Raw genomic sequence first — 20,678 nt, forward strand, 5'->3', positions numbered from 1 at the left:
AGCCGCATGCAGCTCTAAAGCCGCAGGTTGCCAACACCTGAGCTCTCCTATCCGCCAACCGATAGAACCAATCAAATCAATGTATCACCGGGGAAAATATGCTAATATTTTTTTTGCAATTTTATAACATGTTTCACTGGATCGTACATTCAGCATTATCAGGTGTTAACAGCAGCTCTGCTCAACGCAAGAGCATAACTTCTGTTAACACCTGATAATGCTGGATGTAATAACCAGTGAAAGGTCGTAAACAATTGTAGTGCTTCAATAAAGACATACACACTACGTGAGTTGAGGCGAGTCTTTTATTAACACTTCCCTTATGGGACGGGTTCTATAATTGGTATAAACGTAACTACCCCTATGTAACACTTTGTAACACTATGTAATCCCCTTACACACGAGGCTATTGAAGATCCCAACCCGACGACGTGACCCGACCCACCGAGTGTTACCCACAATGATGACCCTTTACCGTATCCACGCTGCCCTTTTATCCCCCTAGCGGGGCCTTCCCCCTGCCCTCTGGCTACGCCCTCCTTCTGGCACTCTGCAGCAGGCTCGCTCCCTTAATTACCCGAATGACGGGATGAACTGGCATCACACTACCCCCCCCCCCCCCCCCTTTACAAAAGACAGCCGACCCTGGCTGTAACCAGCCTACAATGACAACAAGAAGTACAGAACGTAATCCGGCGGTAGTAGGACTTGTCACTCCAGTGAACATGAGTCACTTTAAACGGCTGGTTTTCGAGCGTGTCCTTGTCGCTGGTCCTCCAGGGACAGGTAGAAGTGGTCCTGATGGGTTGGTCTTCTCTGGAGGACGGCAAGGATGAGGAGACATCGGAGGCAATCCGCCTCTTGCAGGAGGAGCCGGTCGCTCCGGGGTCCTTAAGCACTGGGATCCTGTGGGCAGAGAGTCCGCAGACGCCTGAGGGACAACGCCCCCTAGTTCATGGCCCCGCTCGCCGGGTGCACCTGACACACAGCCGTCTGTTAGTGGAGATGACGCGACACCGTGGGGCGGATAAAAAGGTTTGAGTCGCGACGCATGCCCGAACCAGCGCCTGCGACCGATCTGAATGTGTACACTCTGCAGGTTTGCTACCTCAATGATTGTTACGGGACCCTGCCAAGGCTTGTACAATTTTGGGGATGTACCCACCGGAACTCGGGGGCAGTGTAGCCATGCCTTATCACCCGGCTCCCATTTAGTCCCAGATTCACGGAGAGCAACCAGGCGTTCATTTGCGGCTTGCCTCCGGCCCGAATTTCCCCAAGAGGCCTCCTGAGCCTCTGACAAGCGCTTGAGGGTATGGTGCATGGGGTCGGCGAGTTTACTCTTTCCCAGGTCAGGTTCAATTGAACCTCGATGGGTGGATCATACTCCCTCCCATACATGAGAAAAAATGTCGAGAAGCTGGTGCATGCGTGCGAGGCCAATCTGTACACAGCGAGGACACTAGGAATGTGCAGGTCTCAGACTGATCTTCAGTGACCTGGTGGCACAGCATGGATGTTAGCATCCTGTGTAAGCATTCCACCATGCCATCGGTCTAAGGGTGATAAGGTGAGGTACGGACTTTTTTTGTGCCCAACAGGCAGCACAATTTCTTGAGTAATTTAGAAGATTAAATTTTTCCCTGGTCTGTGAGGCGTTCTGGGGCTCCTTTATCCAGAACGTACCCGAAATCGACACAAAAGCATAGACTCCCATTTTGCTTTTTAACAAGCACGATGGGGGGCCCCCACGAGGTGTTTGACGGGGAGATAATTTGTCAACCGCACAGCGCACATAGTCCTTCTTTCTAGGGCTTAATCTGTACAGATTTTGCCGAATGGGTGCGGAATTCTCCTGTCTCAATAAGATGGTGTAACAGAGGTGTGCAGCCAATGTCAAATTTAAATTTACTGAAAACATCGTCGAACTCTTCCAGAAGCGCACGCAATTCAAGCCTCTGTTCAGGTGCCACATCATGTTGCTCAGTCTGCCCAGCAGCTGCTTGCGATGGCTCCGTTCCCGCCAATTTCAAAATCACAAGACGCGGTCGACGCATGAGCTAAAACAGAACCCTCTTGTATGATTGATGCGACCGAACTGGTATTTAAAACCTGGATAAATGGGTCTTGATTATTTGCCACCAAGGTCTGCGCAAACAATAAGGGTTTGCCCCGAGCCGCATTGTTGGAAGGAACCAACAACATCCCTTTCTTTGAATTTTTGCTGTCAAGTTGTTTCTTTAATCGCAGGGGAATTAACATTTGTGCGCCGGGGGGGGTTTTAACGGTACGGCTGGCTATTGTCGGAACAGATGTATTTGCCGTGCGGAATACAGTTGGCAATGTTAAAAATGCCATCCGGCGAGCCGAAGGTAATTCTATGCTGCCTTGATCAATAAGGATCTTCAGCGGCATTTGGCTAAAAAATCCGTTCCCAACAGGCAAGTTACTGCGATGGAGGTGGAAACAAGCACAGGACCCGTCCAGCTGATGTCGCCGACGCACACTGTAGCCATTAACTGACCAATGATCCCTAATGACTTACCGTTCGCGGTGAAACACGGAATATTAACAGGCGAAATGGCGCGATATTTTGGCGGCAAATCGTAAATAATTTCCGAAATGATTGTCGCCGATGCACCTGTGTCCACAAGTAGGCGTACCTCAATCCCCTCAATTGTCCCTATGACAGCGGACGACCCTGCTGCCGCGGCAATAACGCGGCGACTCAAGGCGTGTAATTGTGCGGGACGCCGTGGCCACCCTGCACCCGTAACAGCTCGGCCCACCCCGACACGGTCCGACGATCCGCGACCCCCATGCATGAGGTGGGTGATTTGGCTGTGTGTGGGGTGCACCACGACTTGCCTGTGGGTCTCGATGAGAGGAGGGTCGGTTGTAGAACTGCAGCGTCGTAGGAGGTCTTGGTCGTGGAGCGTGGCAGCCGATGGAGACGTGTCCCGGCAGGCCGCATTTAAAGCACACCACCGGCCCATCGCTCTGGCGAAGAGAAGGATCCCTAGGACGTCCATGATCGTCGGCCCTCCTTCCCCTACCCCCGGAGAAGGAAGTCTAGGCTCCTTGAGATGTTCTGTCTTCCCCGACGGCTAGGATTCCAGCAGCCAAGTCAGAGCTGAAGTGTGCCTCCAGGCACCATGCGATCCTGAGCGAGGAGGACGTCATCGTTGGTCGCAGGTAGCAGGACCTGTAGTTCTTGGGCGAGCTGGAGCATCTTCTCCAGGACCAGCGAGTCCCTGCCGACCTGGTCCATTCCGGGGTAGGCTGACTTCGCCAGTGCCAGAAGCGTGCTGCGGAAGGCAAGTGGCATCTCAGTCTCTCCTCGCCTCCGCGTGGCGAACTTGTGGCACTTGTGGGACTGAGGAGCGTAGATGAGCGCCATCTGGGCAAGGGCTTGTGCCAGGAATAGCGTTGAAGGCCGCCAGACCGTCGTCGTCCAGCGCCGCCGGTAGCACACGTAGCGCCTCCTCCTCAGTCCAATTAGCTAACTTATAAGCGGCAGTAAAACGGCGTCGAAAAGCTTCCCAATCGCCGCCAGTAGCTGTGAATTCTTTGACGAAGGGCAGCCTCTTCTTGAGTGCAATATCTGTGTTCAGTGCCGTCGGCGGGTCTTGCAAATTGGCGGAAGCCGTTTCCCACCCGCTGTTCAAAATGGCGGCCGCTTGCGCGGCTTGCGTCCTTCCGGTTTCCCACGCGCGGGAAGTGGCTGCGGTTGAGGTTCCGGGACGCTGCACGGGTGTCCCCTCGTCGTCCTCCCTCTGCATTAGGGCGGCCAAAGCAGTGACGGCGGCCAGGTCTCCCATGGGAGGTCGGTCGTCTCCCCGCGTCACCGGCGTATCAGCGTGCTGCTCCATTTCCTGGTCTTGAGCAGCCCGGGTCGCTGGTGGTGGAGTACCGTCGTCATGGTTGTCCTCGTCCGACCTTGTAAATTGCTTCTTTCTTGTTAACATTGGTAGCCTACGCCCTCACCAACTATTGTAACTCCTGACACCACTTGTAGTGCTTCAATAAAGACATACACACTACATGAGTTGAGGCGAGTCTTTTATTAACACTTCCCTTACGGGACGGGTTCTGTAATTGGTGTAAACGTAACTACCCCTATGTAACACTGTATAACACTATGTAACCCCCTTACACACAAGGCTATTGAAGAGCCCAACCCGACCCACCGAGTGTTACCCACAATGACAACCCTTTACCGTATCCACGCTGCCCTATTATACCCCTAGCGGGGCCTTTCTCCGCCCTTTGGCTATGCCCTCCTTCTGGCACTCCGTAGTAGGCTCGCTCCCTTAACTACCCGAATGACGGGATATACCGGAGTTTCACTAGGCTTACTCCCCTGATTACCCGAATGACGGGATGAACCGGCATTACACAATTGTCAAACTTTTGCTTGCTTTTCAACATTCCGGGTTGCTGAAAATATTTGGCTTAATTTGCGACAACTTGATTTGTTTGGCTGTTGGATGGCAGATGGTATAGCTACACATTTTATTATACTTACATAATCTACAGTAACTCAAAAGTAACTAATTATGAGATTACCATGTTTACGTTTTATATGGAAGATACATTTTCCTTTTTGTGTAGCTTAATTTTCGGTGTTACCTTGGTTAGTTTTCGTCTGTATTTTTTTATTTACCAAGAAAATGTAACTTAATAACACACTTGCTAGAAAGTTCTGGATTCACAATCGCAAGATTGTGGGCAAAAATTCCAGTCAAGATCAACTCTTGTCTCATCACCATAATCATCAGCATCATCACCTCTATCCAAGACCGTAAAATCACCATCTTCATTGTCACTATCATTATTCTCACCTCTCAAATATCAGTAGAATCAGCAGCACTTAATCAGCCTGCAAAACTGGGCAAAGGCGAAGGCAACATCAGCTTCGGTGTTAAGGAGAGATGGGACTGACTGTAACTTGGAAATTTCAGTATGGATGTTATATCGTGGATGCTTTAAAAATGGACGGAGCCTGGCCAACGTAATGTGTACATTTTTGACTGGACCTCACCTGAACAATGCGTGACTTTTATCACTCTGTGGGAAGTCACCTGTGGATCTTATTTTGCTACGCAAAGCCAGAGTCTTACAAAAGGAACATGCAATTTCCAGCACTGCCTCTGAACCACGAGTGAAGACAAGCAATGCCCATCGGTCAAACGAGCCACAAAATCCGACTACTGTCATGTTGTGAAAAAAACATGCCAAAGAAATCCAGTTGTCAGCTGTTATCTGGAAGTTACATATCTAGACTATATACTCCAGTCTCTCTTTCTTACGTGACTTTCAACCTTTGTGAATGAAAACATTTAATTGAAAATCAGTGACGCGACTTCCAAGCTTTGACATGCCTCTAGTGATATCACTGTGGCATAACTGCCACACCTTTGAATATAAGTGCATTGTGGAAGCTGGCTCTACTGAACCAATGTAAGTTGGTATATGCACGCGCCAGTAAACTTCAAACCAGCAATAGCGGCGCCAGACAAAATGTCAGGCATTGAATTCACAGCTTTTCGCACACGGGGGCATGTCATTTAGATCACTGTATCACCGTGGGTCGATGTTATTTTGTCAACAGCATAAACTAGCAACCAAGCACATGTTTAATTTGTTTTACTGCATCATTAATCACATGATCTGTGTTCAATAGGTCAATCGTGCTTGTGCTTCTTCTTCTGTCATGAATTCCTGCAGACGAGCAGACATTGTAGGGGAGCAGCAAGTTGTCAAAGGTTCATGTCATAATTCTTTATCCAATCCAGGGCCTCTGGGGTGAGGTTGTGGATGGCTTCTATACCTCCTCCATTTTGAGGGTCCATTGTGTTCTCTGGAGAATGTGAGCACCAATGGTGTCTGCTGTGACTCCTGGGGTTTGGGAGGCTGTTGATTTTGCAGTACCAAGAGTGCGGAGCAGGTTCCAGGCCTTGCGGCTGGAATCTGTGAAGTTGAGGCCCTCTGCTGTACCACACCGCTCTTGGCGTCTAGCCTCATTTAATAAGTCAAGCAGAGCTTGATCAATGACAGGGTCATTGTTCTGCTCGTATTGCTTTGAAATTTTTACTTTCTTTGGTGCAACACGGAATGTATAACAGAAACCTGTATGCCGATTGCTGGCTCATTGGAAATACGGCATACTGTCCGTGTGGCACGCACTGGGAGTCCGTTATTGTCGAAACTCACGAAGCGGAGGTCTAGAGTGTACGATCGCCATGCTGGCGCTGCGCCATCGTCTGCAACGGCGGTGGCACCGTCGTTGGTAGCTGTTGCATCATTTATATGTGGTCGTGCGTACGCTGGTGCCTCTTCCAGCTGGAGCGGTAGGCAAATCCACGGCCGCACACGTCGCATCGGTGCGGGCGCTCGCCCGTGTGGGTCCGCCGGTGCACCTTGAGGTTCGAGTGCAGCGAAAAGGCACGGCCGCACACATCACAGCTGAAGGGTTGTTCGCCCGTGTGCGTGCGCATGTGGAACACCAGCGCCTCGTAACGGGATAAGCGCCGGCCACACTGCGCGCATTCGAAGCGCCGTTCCCCGCCCCTGCCGGCTCCGACACCGCCGATGCCAACGCCACCACCAACGCCGATAATTCCGTCACCGGGCTCCCGGCTGCGTCGTCTAGCGGCTGCGGTGATGACGGCTGCGCGCCAGCTGGCGGGGAGCCGTGGGCTTGCGGTGGTGCTATTTGCGGCACAATCGGTGTTAACCCGGTTTTCGCCCATCACCTGATGCTGCGGTTCCTGCTGCTGTTGCCGCCATTGGCGGTCGAATTGGTTGGGATGAGGCACAAGCGATTCTGCTGGTGTGTGTCTGTCATCCTTGACATAGCCTGGGGGGGTTTTGTCCAACAGTTTACCTAGAGGAGAAGGTGACAGGGACAGTGTTAATTTTCCTGACTTTTGAGCCCTAAACCGAGAAGCACGAGCATAGACATGTTTATATTTTTACGCTATTCACAAGACACAGAACCATCTCTGAAAATAAATTACACCGATCATGATATGGTGATACTTGAAATATATACAAGTTACCTGTTTGGATAATATGTTTTTATATTCTGTGTAGGAGGTTGTCATGCACATTCTGCCTTTTTATGGGCCACAGGAGAGTGAAGACAGGTTGAGTGCACGTATAAACGATCCAGGGAATTGTGTAGCTACATGGCTTTGCCGCTTTTTAAGATAGGACTTGGTGTTACTATAAGAATGACCATCCCTCTGAAAATGTATTCTTGGGAGAAGTTAATTCCTATCAATGTGTCAACCACACTTTCATCAATCTCGGATTCTCAGTGAAAAACGCTTTATTTATGTGCATAAACATCACCCCTTAACTTCCATTGGCTGTCCCATCAACATTCATTGCAATCATTATAATTTTTGGATACTAGAATTATGAGATAAAGTATTGCACTTTTCTTACTAAGACATATTACTAATATGGAATCGTTGGCTTAACTGCTAATGAGACAGGCAATTTGGGTTTAAGGGGCAGAGGTTTAAGCCTTATGTATAAACAGCCCTTTTACCAATCTACTGGTGGATGAGGGTCTCCTCAGGGTCATCAGTTATTAAACTACAGTCTGTTCTCCTATAACGTGTGTTTTCATGACGTGAATTGGATTTAATGCGATAAATGTATTAGGGAACACATTTTTTATAACGCGGATGCGAATTGGATTTCATGCGATTGGGCGAACAGAACTACGTCGCGCGAGGAGGAATAAGCCGTTGTATGGCGGAGCATCACAAGGCGGGATGCTGCTGGTCGCTACTAGAGTTCAAATAAAAAGTGATTCTGCTTATTTATTAAAATTTCTAATCAACGTCCAAAAATAAAAATATATTGTCACAACTAAAACATTGGTTTTAGTTGGCCATACTGCATTGTAACATATTTACATTCATAGTTGATGACAACCGTTTAATTCAAACTTCAAGATCCGACCATGTCCGTTCAGTGCTCGCCGAGCTGCATTGGCTTCCGGTTGCTGAACGAATACATTCTGAGGTTGCACTCATTACACACAAAGTGCTTGCCACAAATGAACTACAATACCTTGCGGATATTGTCAAGGAGCATAAACCATCATTCGAACTTCGGTCATGCTTGCAGCGGCTTTTGTCAATAGTGCTCACCATTGGAACCTCATTTGCCAGTAGCAAACTATGATAATTGTTTTTTTACCCTTTTTTCTGGCAACAAAACTGACACCTTTTTTTACAAGGAGTAATGTTTGCATAGACCACAATACCTGCAGTCGGAATACACACAAAAAACATAACTCTGATAAGGTATGCACTGTCCTTGAAATTGATTGGTCCACACCCGAGACAGCTTTTCTTAGAGCCTAGTCTCACATGGTGCCAAAAGGCACACAACTCAATGACAATGCACCATCAGAGTATGAGAGCTCGGGGAAGCATTTACACCAATGGAACCTCATTTGCCAGTAGCAAACTATGATAATTGGGTTTTTACCCTTTTATCAATAGTGCTGTTTGTTGCTGGTCGTTTGGCATTTTGGACCTGTGATTATCAACCATGATTTTAAAATAAACTCACAGAGACACGCAGGCTCTGTTACGATGAGGTCACAGGCCCATTTTTACAAAAGTTATGAAAACATGTTGGCCCTGATATGGTTGTGGCTTTGCTGGATCACGCCCAATCTTGAATTATATTTATACATCAATCTGGCCCTTGCCTGCAAGCTGGGATCCGCTGTTTGCTGCTGTCCCTGCTGCCACTGAGTGGTGGGCCTCCGTGTCCTCCCAGCGTAGGCGGCCGCTCCCCTCTCCTCCCAGCACTGGCCTCGACTCCTCCCCTGAGACACGGGCAGAGGCAACAACTGAGACAACGGCACCCGCTGTCCCCGAACTCCCACTCCTGACCTTTGACATCAACATCCCCCTTCACCACCAAGAATGTAAAGTTAAAGGGGCAGCCCTCCCAACTACTTGACCACTGCCAGCAGACAGCTCCTCCAGAGGGTATATTGACCTACTCTTCCACAATGGACAAATGTGTTATGCTTTAGCCCACCATACACAACTTGCTGATCGACTGTTGTGTAACCATCTACATGACTGCATAGCTTTGGGTTGAAACTGATGAGCTCTGATTGCAAGTCAAGTGCAAAACACTACACAAGGCAGAATGCACCAAGAATGCATGTTTGCTCGAACATACAGGGTGATTCCACTTTGGTGCTAATTTGATCCAGATTTCTCTTCAAATGGTGAGAAGATATCTCGATGGACTCACATGTATATGTATAAAAGCAGTTGTCAATACGCTGTAGCATGAGGGCCTTTATCACAGGTAACCTGGTGCCTTAGAGATCAGAGTATTGAGTTGGCACTGTCAAGATCCTGCATTCCAATTTGGATTTCGGCCGCCCATGATTAATCAGCCACACATTATCACACACACACTTTAGTCACTTCTGTCAATGCATGAGGACATAAAAGCGTGGTGACATAAGGAACAAAACTTTTTCCAGGTTGAAAATAGTTTGTTCCAGAACCAAATTAGTGTGGCTAAGATGCTGATGGTGACAATATTGTTTTTGGGTAATTTAAATGTTTTAGGCCTTATATGGCCTTGGGCCGCATAAACTTAAGTTGCGGGCTGGGTCGTAGGTTCCTCATCCCTTACCCAAATGAAGATGTAAGATAAACACCGAAACTCTGCACGCATGCTTGTCAACAAACGCCTTTATAAAACAGTACCTTCAAACGTCTCCAGTTTGATGTTGTGAGCCACGCCATTGGGGCTGTTCCCGTCAAGAGCTGTGGTTGGGTTCTGCCGAGGTTCCTCTGCCAAAAATCACGACAGTCAAAACACACTTAGCCCATGGGGAATCCAGAGACTGATCAAAAAATAAAAAGTTGATTCCTGAATTTTAATGAGTTGATGACCTCAGCCTGTTTAACACGTAGGCTTTCGTGACCAATATTATTCATAATCAACGTTTTTGGGTTTAGATCGCGTTATTTATAAATGTGTCGTAACCCTCCACCACCCGACACGGCCAATCAGTAAAAAAGTGTCACGTTGACAAAAGACAAATAGTTCACTGCTTTAGCCCAGCCTGGTCACCAATGAGAAAAACAAATCCCAGAACATTGGTTTAAGAGGTGGCTGGGTCGCTCAGAGGTCAGAGTGCCAAGCTGGCATTGCTGAGATCCTGGGTTCGAATTCAAGTCTCAGACTGCTGTGATTAAACGGGGTTCTTGTGTATAGTTAGTTGATGGTTTCAGCCTGGCTACCAACAACTGCACAATACACCCACAACATTCAATTTGTTTCTTCGTATTATTTGACTAAATTCCAGCTTTGAGAATAAAAATATCCTTTTGTGTGTCATGCGATGAACGTTACTCTCTGCAGCAGGGCACGTGAGTGTTGCCCACTAATACGTTGGCCAGAGGTCACTTGAAGGGATGATAGAGGTAAGCTCTGTGATTTCCGCTTCTGTGGGCCATTCTCTAACAAGGGTTGTATTTCTCTGTGAGAATAAGGGAGAAATGTTCATAAAATACCACGGAGTCAGACATACTCAAGACGACCTAACTTTTTAATCCATGCTGGGATGGTGATGGTGAATTCAGTTTTGTATATGTGTGAAACCATTGGCTTATTCCATGAGCATTTTTTTTCTTAACCTACAATTATCTTCAAAATGACACTACGTACAAATAGGAATGTACGATTAGGATTACTAAATTATCACTGCGAAGTCTGCTACTTGTGGTATTGCCCGTCTGGTGAAAATGTTAGAAAATGTAAAAATATTCTGTCGCGCCATACCGGACAGGTGATTGTAGTAGTGTTCATCGTAGTCTTCCATATGTGTTGGCGAGCGGTGTTCAGCGTTGGCAAACACTGTGGTGGCCTCTAAAGCAATAACACAAAATCCATTTGAACATTAGACGCGCAATGGATTCTGAAAACAGATTCTTATGCTCATGGGGTAAAGCGTGGGTTGTACTCCCACTTCTTCAAAGACGTCCATTTGCCCAGCGGGTAACATAGACCAAACACCCCCAAGCAGGAATCTCTAGGAGTTCACTCTGGTGAAGGCCTGTCCACCAGCAGTGGTCTGAGCAATTGCAGGCCAGCACCTTGAGTCCTTCACCTTATGCTCATGATATATCTATCCATCTGTGTGTAATAATTGACCATTTTAGATCCAGATATATTTACAGTACTGTACCACTATACTGTACATTCTACTAATTTATACCAGTATGATACACACACTGAAAGTTGTGACTCTGAACTGACAACTGAGGGGTTTCCAGGAAACAAAACCCACAAAATCTTGTTTTTCAGAAAACATTTTTTAGTTGAGTTGGTAAATAAACTGGATGAACAAAAATTCGTAATTCATTCTCCGGCCATCTGTGTGTAATAAAAGGACTCCGTCACACGATGCTGATCTCCGTCAGTCCTTTATTTGTGTTCGTCTTCCGCTCACCCTGCTGGCCTCCTCCTCGGTCCGGCGTCATCTCTCCTTGCGCCCCGCGCACTCTGCAGCTACCCTGCTGCTCCGCTCTGCAGCTACTCTGCTGCTGGTCCAACCTCGCACCCCCTGCTAGTCCTCCGCTAGCTCTGCAGCTACTCTGCTGCTCCGTGCAACCTCGCACGCCCTGTGCGCTCCGCGCACTCTGCTCTCTCCTCACCCCGCTGGCTGGCGCCGTCCGATGGGCCCCTCAGCCACCAGGCTGAGGCACGGCGGCCACCCAACGTGGTCTCCCCTCTTCACTCCCTCGACTGCTCCAGATGTCTTCCGGTCTCCTTCCTATAACCTCTCTCCCACGTGACCCTGACTCTTCCCTCTCCCATGTGACCCTGACTCCTCCCTCGCGGATCATCACATCCGGCCTGCCCATTTACGCTCGCATTACATGTGGAAGGATAACACGATGAAAAGTGGATTGTAAGGTGTTCCAACGAAGATAGGATGGGTTATCTTCCCTTCTACGTGACTTTACCGAAAGAACCAAGAAGTTGAATCCCTGCAGTCACGAAAGCTTTAAATCGAAATTTAGGATGGGTTTTATTTAATATATTTTCAAGAGGGTGACATGACACTTGATGGTACTTACCTGACACTCATCAGATATTTACCACTCACCTAACACTCACTACTTACTTCTTGCCAATTCATACAATATAGTGGAAAACCTATCATGTATTTTTACAGTGTCATTGACAAATATGTTGAATTTTTGGATATGAAAGAGGTGAAATAATACACCAAGTAACGTGAACTAATGTACTAATTCAACGAAGCATTTGTGATTCAACTTGTCACCCACCTGCCCCAATGGCACACAGCTATTAATTTTATGATTTTAAAATCAGGTGTATGGGGGAATCATTGCAAATGGTAGAGTCGAAAAGAACTGCTGTGGCCAATAAGCCAAATTTATCAGCTCAAAGGTCAACTATTTCAATCATTTTTCATTAACTCCAATCATGACATTTCATATGACATCTCATTCTGTGAAATCGGTGGAGTGGCCTAGGAGTTCTTAGAAAAAAATACATACATACAGATTATCCACTTAATTTCCAGAATACTGCTCACTGAATCATGGACAAAGTTATTATGTATAGCATGAATAGAAATAAAATGTGGCTGTGTGTTCTCCAATTCTATTCTAATTGTGCTATCGGCATCACACTGAAACAAAAATATCCTTTCTGAACTGTCTCAGAGCAGTGCACCAACCCGTATTCGATAATGGCCAATTGATTCAAATATTACAGGTCTGCCTCTGAGATTCCTTCAGGTGACCTCGTTACCACATTTTCCCACATTCACTGTTACAGTGAGAAAAATGGCTTTGGGAGGTCTCATAGTGTAAATGCTTAACCCGAGCTCTCAATACTATGATAGTGCGCTGTTTTTGAGTTGTACGCCTTTTGGCGTCATCTGGTCCAACACCAATGGAGACTAGGTTCTAAGAAAAGCTGTCTCGGGTGTGGACCAATCAACTTCAAGGACAGTGCATATCATTATCATTATCAGAGTTGTTTCTTTTTGTTTGCATTTTGACTGCTTGTGTTGTGGTTATTGCAAACATGATGCCTTGTATAAAGGTGTCAGTTTTTGTAACAGTTGAAAGGGTAAAAACCTATTACTATATTTTGCCACTGGTAAAGGAGGTCTCATAGTGTAACTACACACAGACTATGTTACGATGAGGTCACAGGCCCATTTGTACAAAGGTTATGAAAACATGTTGGACCTTATATGGTTGTGGCTTTTCTGGATCGAGCCCAATCTTGAATTATATTTATACATCAATCTGGCCCTTGCCTGCAAGCTGGGATCCGCTGTTTGCTGCTGTCCCTGCTGCCACTGAGTGGTGGGCCTCCGTCCCCTCCCAGCGTAGGCGGCCGCTCCCCTCTCCTCCCAGTACTGCCCTCGACTCCTCCCCTGAGACGCGGGCAGAGGCAACAACTGAGACAACAGAAACCGCTGTCCCCGAACTCCCACTCCTGACCTTTGACATCAACATCCCCCTTCACCACCAATAAAGTAAGGTTAAATAAGGTAAAGGGGCAGCCCTCCCAACTACGTGCCCACTGCCAGCAGACAGCTCCTCCAGAGGGGATATTGACCTCCTCTTCCACAATAGCCAAATGTGTTATGCTTTAGCCCACCATACACAACCTGCTGATAGACTGTTGTATAACCATTTACACCACTGTGTAGCTTTGGGTTGAAACTGATGAGCTCTGATTGAAAGTCAAGTGCAAAACACTACACAAGGACAGAATGCACCAAGAATGCATGTTTGCTAGAACATACAGGGTGGTTCCACTGTGGTGCTAGTTTGACCCAGATTTCTCTTCAAATGGTGAGAAGATATCTCGATGGACTAACATGTATATGTATAAAAGCAGTTGTCAATACACTTGGTTAATTACATTCTTCCACTGATTGCTCAATTTGAATCATCATCTCGGTTGAAGTTATGTCTATGTTTGTATATCTGGAAAATAAGAAAATCTTAAGCTAAACTTGTACTCTCGAAAACAACATGTGGTAATGGTGATGTTAGTGTTTAAAGCTAGGAAAATGGAAATAAGAATAAATATAAACTGGCTGTCTAGCAGTAAACTGCACGGCAGCTAAAGATTAGCTTGATTTGTCCATGAAGCCATCCAGATATACAAACATAGACATAACTTCAACCGAGATGATGGATTCAGATTGAGCAATCATTGGAAGGATGTAATTAACCAAGCTAAACTTTAGCTGCCGTGCAGTTTACTGGTAGACAGCCAGTTTATATTTATTCTATTTATTTTCCCAGCTTTACACACTACCATCACCATTACCACACGTTGTTTTCGAGTGTGCAAGTTTAGCTTAAGCTTTTCTAATTTTCCAGATATACAAACATAGACATAACTTCAACCGAGATGATGTGTCAATACACTGTAGCATGAGGGCCTTTATCACAGGTAACCTAGTGCCTTAGAGATCAGAGTATTGGGTTGGCACTGTCAAATACCTGCATTCCAATTTGGATTTCGGCCGCCCATGATTAATCAGCCACACATTATCACACACACTTTAGTCACTTCTGTCAATGCATGAGGACATACAATCGTGGTGACATTAGGAACAACAGTTTTTCCAGGTTGAAAATAGTTTGTACCAGAACCAAATTAGTGTCGCTAAGATGCTTATGGTGACAATATTGTTTTTGGGTTATTTAAAAGTTTTAGGCCTTATATAAACTTAAGTTGCGGGCTGGGTCGTAGGTTCCTCATCCCTTACCCAAATGAAGACTTAAGATAAACACCGAAACTCTGCACGCATGCTTGTTAACAAACACCTTTATAAAACAGTACCTTCAAACATCTCCAGTTTGATGTTGTGAGCCACGCCATTAGGGCTGTTCCCGTCAACAGCTGTGGTTGAGGTCTGCCGAGGTTCCTCTGCCAAAAATCATGACAGTGAAAACACACTTAGCCCATGGGGAATCCAGAGACCGATAAAAAAAAAAGTTGATTCCTGGATTCTCATGAGTGGATGATCACAGCCTGGTCACCAATGAGAAAAAAACATCCCAGAACATTGGTTTAAGAGGTGGCTGGGTAGCTCAGAGGTCAGAGTGCCAAGCTGGCATTGCTGAGATCCTGGGTTGGAATTAAATTCTCAGACTGCTGTGATTAAACTGGGTTCTCGTGTTTAGTTAGTTGATGGTTTCAGCCTGATTACCAATAACTGCACAATACACCCACAACATTTAATTTGTTTCTTCATATTATTTGGATAAATTCCTGGCTTTGAGAATTGAAATATCCTTTTGTGTGTCATGCGATGAACATTACTCTCTGCAGCAGGTCAGAGGTCACTTGAAGGGATGATGGAGGTAGCTCTATGATTTCTGCTTCTGTGGGCCATTCTCTAACAAGGGTTGTACTTCTCTGTGTGAATAAGGGAGAAATGTTCATAAAATACCACGGAGTCGGACATACTCAGACGACCTAACTTTTTAATCCATGCTGGGATGGTGATGGTGAATTCAGTTTTGTATATTTGTGAAACCATTGGCTTATTCCACGAGCATTTTTTTTCTTAACCTACAATTATCTTCAAAATGACACTACGTACAAATTATGATGATTACTAAATTATCAATGCGAAGTCTGCTACTTGTGGTATTGCCCGTCTGGTGAAAATGTTAGAAAATGTAAAAATATTCTGTTGCGCCATACCGGACAGGTGATTGTAGTAGTGTTCATCGTAGTCTTCCATTTGTGTTGGCGAGCGGTGTTCAGCGTTGGCAAACACTGTGGTGGCATCTAAAGCAATAACACAAAATCAATTTTGAACATTGGACACGCAATGGATTCTTATAACGCATTCTTATGCTCATGGGGTAAAGTGTGGGTATTACTCCCACTTCTTGCAAGACATCCATTTGCCCAGCGGGTAACATAGACCAAACACCCCCAAGCAGGAATCTCTAGTTCACTCTGGTGAAGGCCTGTCCACTAGCAGTGGTCTGGTCAATTGCAGGCCAGCATCCTGAGTCCTTCACCTTATGCTCATGATATATCTATCCATCTGTGTGTAATAACTGACCATTTTAGACACCGATATATGTATGCAGTACTGTACCACTATACTGTACATTCTACTAATTTATACCAGTATGATACACACACTGAAAGTTGTGACTCTGAACTGTGACAACTGAGGGATTTCCCAGGAACCAAAATCCACAAAATGTTGTTTTTCAGAAAATAGGTTTTTGTTAAGTTGGTAAATAAACTGGATGAACAAAAGTTTTTAAATTCATTCTCCAGCCATCTGTGGAAGTATTACACGATGAAAAGTGGATTGTAAGGTGCTCCAACGACGATAGGATGAGTGATATTTAATACATTTTCAAGAGGGTGACTTGACACTTGATGGTACTTACCTGACACTTGTCAGATATTTACCACGAACCTAACACTCACTACTTATTCCTTGCCAATTCATACAATACAGTGGGAAATCACGACGTTTCGGGCGCAACACAAGCGTCCTTCAGGTGGGGACAACGTAGCGAAAGCACAACCGCTTAAGTGTGTCATGTTTTCATAGCCTTTGTACGAGTTCAGAGCGTTCGTTTTTGCTGATGTTGCTAACGTTTTTTTTTTAGCATTCTTGAGGATAGTGGCTATTTCAGCTTTCGCAACGTCCATTTGGATGTGTCCTAGTTGTTTTTTAGGTTGCGCATTTCTAATTTACCCCCTGGCAGCATAACAAAAGGCTGCTTAATCTTAGCTTTCTTATCTACTTCCGCCATTTGCATCACAAAGCTTCAGTTTGAACTCCATGTGTTGCCTCCCAGTGCCCCCCCGTGCTTCACAACGTTAACTCCCAGTCCACAGCCCGCCCACACTCCCCATGGCCCCTCCCCCTCCCTCCATCGCCCGCGACGATATAATTCCTCGTCACAGCCATCTCTTAGACACACTTAAGCGGTTACGTTGTCCCCAACTTGAAGGACGCTTGTGTTGCGCCCGAAACGTCGTGATTTAATTTAGTTGTTTTCATTTATTTATTTTTTACCTAAATTACTTTACCAAAAAAAACAAAGAGTATGAATCCTTGTAGTCACGAAAACTTCAAATCTAGAACAGCTATGAATTTTATGATTTTAAAATCAGGTGTATGCGGCAATCATTGTAAATGGTAGAGTGGAAGAGAAGTTTTGGGGCCAAAAATCCAAATTTATCAGCCCAAAGGTCAAATCTTTTAATCATTTTTCATAAACTCCATATCATGACCTTTAATATGACATCTCATTCTGTGAAATTGGTGGAGTGGCCTAGAAGTTATTAGAAAAATATACATACATACAGATTATCCACTTAATTTCCAGGATATTGCTCACTGAATCATGGACAGAGTGATTTTGTGTATCATGAATATAAATAAAATGTGGCTCTGTGTTCTCCAATTCTATTCTAATTGTGCTATCGGCATCACACTGAAACAAAAAATCCTTTCAGAACTCTTTCAGAGCAGTGCCTCAACCCGTATTTGATAATGGCCAATTGATTCAAATATTACAGGTCTGCCTCTGAGATCCCTTCAGGTGACCTCTTTCCACATTTTCCCACATTCACTGTTACAGTGAGAAAATTGATGGAATGGCAGTGGAACTAATACATTGAATTGTCAAAGTTGGCATATTTCCAAAGCAAAAGCCAAAATTTTAAATTATTTGGTATAAACATTGGTGACGAGGCTCAGACCATCAGCATGTGAAACTTGAGAACCCAGTTTTTAATTGCGTGTGGCTAAAATTCAAATTCAAAACCAGGATGTTAGCAATGCCGGCTTCGTAGAATTAATACAGAGAGGATGTCTACCGTGGACATGGAGCCATGAAATCGGTTCGTGTGCAGGTGCTAGGTAGATTGCCGGCTTGATTTTCAATGCTCAAAAGAGTGTTGGGTGATGCTCATCTGAAACGCACCTTTATCTAAAGTTTAGTCCACATTAGGTAATCTTCATGAGAGTTAACATGCCACTGCGTTCCAGACAGAAACAAGACAAATTCTATAGCCTGGTCTGTGTGGACACTGTTGGTGCTCACTCACCATAGCCCGAGTACTCATTCTTCACGCTTGCTGTGCCCTCCTCATCAGCCACCCTTGAATCAGATGCGAGTCCCTCCGGGTCTGGCAGGAAGTCCCCAGAAAAGACCCGTCCATCTCCTCCATTCCCACTGCCATCACCGCAGCCACCGCCGCCATCACCACCACTACCACCTCCCAGCCTCCGCATGGACAGCAGCAGCTCCCGGCTCAAACCGCTGAGCAACGCGAGCAGCACTTCCACCAGCCCTCCCAGCGTCATGTCACCAGGGGAGGAGGCGGCCGCATCGTCGTCCCAGCGTGGTGTCCCGGCGCCGTCGTGGGGCTCGGTGTCCTGCAGGGCCTTCACCACCTGCCGCAGCACGGCGTAGAAGCCGAAGGGCAGGCGGTCGCGCGCCGCGGCCAGCAGCTCGGCACGCACGAGACCGTCCCTGACGCAGGCGCGCAGGACCCCGTAGTCCCGGATACCCAGCTCAGAGTCCATGGCCCGGGCCACCTCCGCGTTCACGCCCTGCGTCTCCAGCCACGCCGGGAAGTCCCCGCTTGGCTCCAGGTTGGAGGCGATGGCTGGGACGGATGCCACCGCGCACGCCATTCCTCACTCTGTGAGAACAGTATCAAATGGTTAATTTTAGGTGATGGGTTGTGGATGTTTTGAAATGTTCTCTCAAATGTGTTTGGATTGTACCACGTGTACTTTGGCATATCTGATATTTCGCTCCACATTTTGGGAGCTTCTGCAGGAACTACATTTATCTGCTCAGCTCCCAGTGCTTGGAGCAAAACGTCGGGCATTACGCTAAACAACATGCGATACAATTCGAAAATAACTGTGCTCTAGAGCTCAAATTGAACGAAACATTGTCAGACTTTGTTCTCTATTAACATAACAGCTGATAGTTTGTTTGCCGTCCTTTATCTATCCACTGCTGGTTGAAGGCCTCCCAATGCCTTCGGTCAAGAGGATGGTTAACCATACTGTCACGCTGGTCATTGCGGCTCGGTTACGGGGGTGGTACCCAGGACTGGGTCAGATATAAATCATTGATGTTAGCCGTGGCCTAAAATCAAACTCAAGTTGTCAGGTTCATAATGCAGTGTGCTAAACCGCTGTGCCACAAACTCAAGTACTTGTGCACGAAGTAAAATACGTTTTTTCCCCCCCCCCCCCTTTTTTGGCAACAAAACTGAAACCTTTTTACAACTGAATCATGTTTACATTAACCACAATACCTGCGGTCAGAATGCAAACAAAAACACACTGATAATGTATGCATTGTCCTTGAAATTGATTGGTCCACACCAGAGACAGCTTTCCTTAGAGCCTAGTCTCACTTGGTGTTCGACCAGATGACGCCAAAAGGCGCACAACTCATAGACACCGCACTATCAGAGTAATGAGAGCTCGGGGTAAGCATCTACATCACGAGGCCTCCTTTGCCAGTACCAAAATATAATAATAGGTTTTTTCCCTTTTTTTTGGCAACAAAACTGAAACCTTATTACATGGAATCATGTTTACATTAACCACAATACCTGCGGTCAGAATGCAAACAAAACACACACTCTGATAATGTATGATAATGTATGCATTGTCCTCTGATAGTGCGTTGTCTATGAGTTGTGCACGTGTCGTCAACAGTGTAATATACAGCACAGTGGAGTCTACAGTGTAATCTTGAACACTAGGTTACAGTATAATGTACAGAGCAGTGTAGTCTACAGTGTAATCAATAGCAGGGTATAGTCCATTGCAATCTGCAACGGAGTGTGGTCTGTCGTATCATCTATAACCCAGTGTAACATGCACATTAATAACGTGGTGAGGGATGCCCAGAGATTATATATATTTTAAAAACCCCGCGGCGTAGGCAACAGACTAACCGAGTGTATGTCGCGACCAGGCCTCTCCTCTCGGCTGTCAAAAGTCTTCTAGCCGCTCAACGAGGCGACGAGGAGACGGTGGTGGTGGTGAAGACGGACGAGTGAGGTAGGTGTAGGAGAGTGGAGGTGGGGGGGGAGGACGACGAGAAGGTGGACGAGACGAAGAGGGGAGAGCAGCAGCGAGGTGGAGACGGAGGGTCCGTCCGCGCTGTGTTGGCCCCCGTGCGAAGTGACCCCTCACCCCCCAAGGGACCGCGGCGATGTGACGCGCGTGCAGTCGTGGTCACGCGGGGGGTGGGGGGGTGATAAATGTGACGTCACATCAAAATGAGCAACTTTAATAAATATATAATTGTTATAACAACACTCCACTACAACATCAGAGTGCAGCGCCACATTAAATACGCACTACAATGACAATATTTTAAAGCGATTTGAAGGCATGTTTTATTTTCAAAATGGAAATATGGTTTTGGGGGGGGTGGGCAGAGCTTTGTGACGTCATATTTGTGATGCCGTGTGACGAGGGGGGGGGGGTCAAAAATCGTCAAAATCGCGTGACGTCATTTATGGACGGTCCCTTATCACAAATGACAGCTCAACGAAGTGGATTATCGTGATGTGGA

The 20,678-nt window shown here is 46.3% G+C and overlaps 1 protein-coding gene across 2 annotated transcripts; it reads right to left on the minus strand.

Moving 5' to 3' along the window:
* Positions 1-291: 291 nt before the first annotated feature.
* On the minus strand, positions 292-20,269 carry LOC133359170 (uncharacterized). 2 transcript variants are annotated; one of them, XM_061577581.1, is made up of 8 exons: positions 20,053-20,269; positions 18,172-18,771; positions 15,787-15,873; positions 14,917-15,003; positions 10,849-10,935; positions 9,768-9,854; positions 8,741-8,860; positions 292-6,889 (listed from the first exon to the last, which is right to left on the minus strand). In XM_061577581.1, exons 2-8 carry the CDS (start codon positions 18,761-18,763, stop codon positions 6,309-6,311), a joined length of 1,641 nt encoding a protein of 546 aa, XP_061433565.1. In that variant the 5' UTR covers positions 18,764-18,771; positions 20,053-20,269; the 3' UTR covers positions 292-6,308. The 2 variants fall into 2 exon arrangements, with proteins under 2 accessions (XP_061433565.1, XP_061433566.1); XM_061577582.1 differs by lacking the exon at positions 8,741-8,860.
* Between the last annotated feature and the right edge of the window lie 409 nt (positions 20,270-20,678).

The sequence above is a fragment of the Lethenteron reissneri genome, chromosome 64 (genome assembly GCF_015708825.2).
Source record: "Lethenteron reissneri isolate LAM-NWPU_2019-01 chromosome 64, ASM1570882v1, whole genome shotgun sequence".
Taxonomy (NCBI): domain Eukaryota; kingdom Metazoa; phylum Chordata; class Hyperoartia; order Petromyzontiformes; family Petromyzontidae; genus Lethenteron; species Lethenteron reissneri.

Bases quoted from the DNA above. Each gene is read 5' to 3' on its own strand.
- LOC133359170 (XM_061577581.1), bottom strand. From the start codon at position 18,763: ATGGCGTGCGCGGTGGCATCCGTCCCAGCCATCGCCTCCAACCTGGAG. The intron at 15,004-15,786 runs GTATGGCGCAAC...GATTTTTGGCAG, and splicing joins CTACTACAATCACCTGTCCG to AGGAACCTCGGCAGACCTCA. The intron at 8,861-9,767 runs GTACTGTTTTAT...CCCGTGTCTCAG, and splicing joins CAAACTGGAGACGTTTGAAG to GGGAGGAGTCGAGGCCAGTG.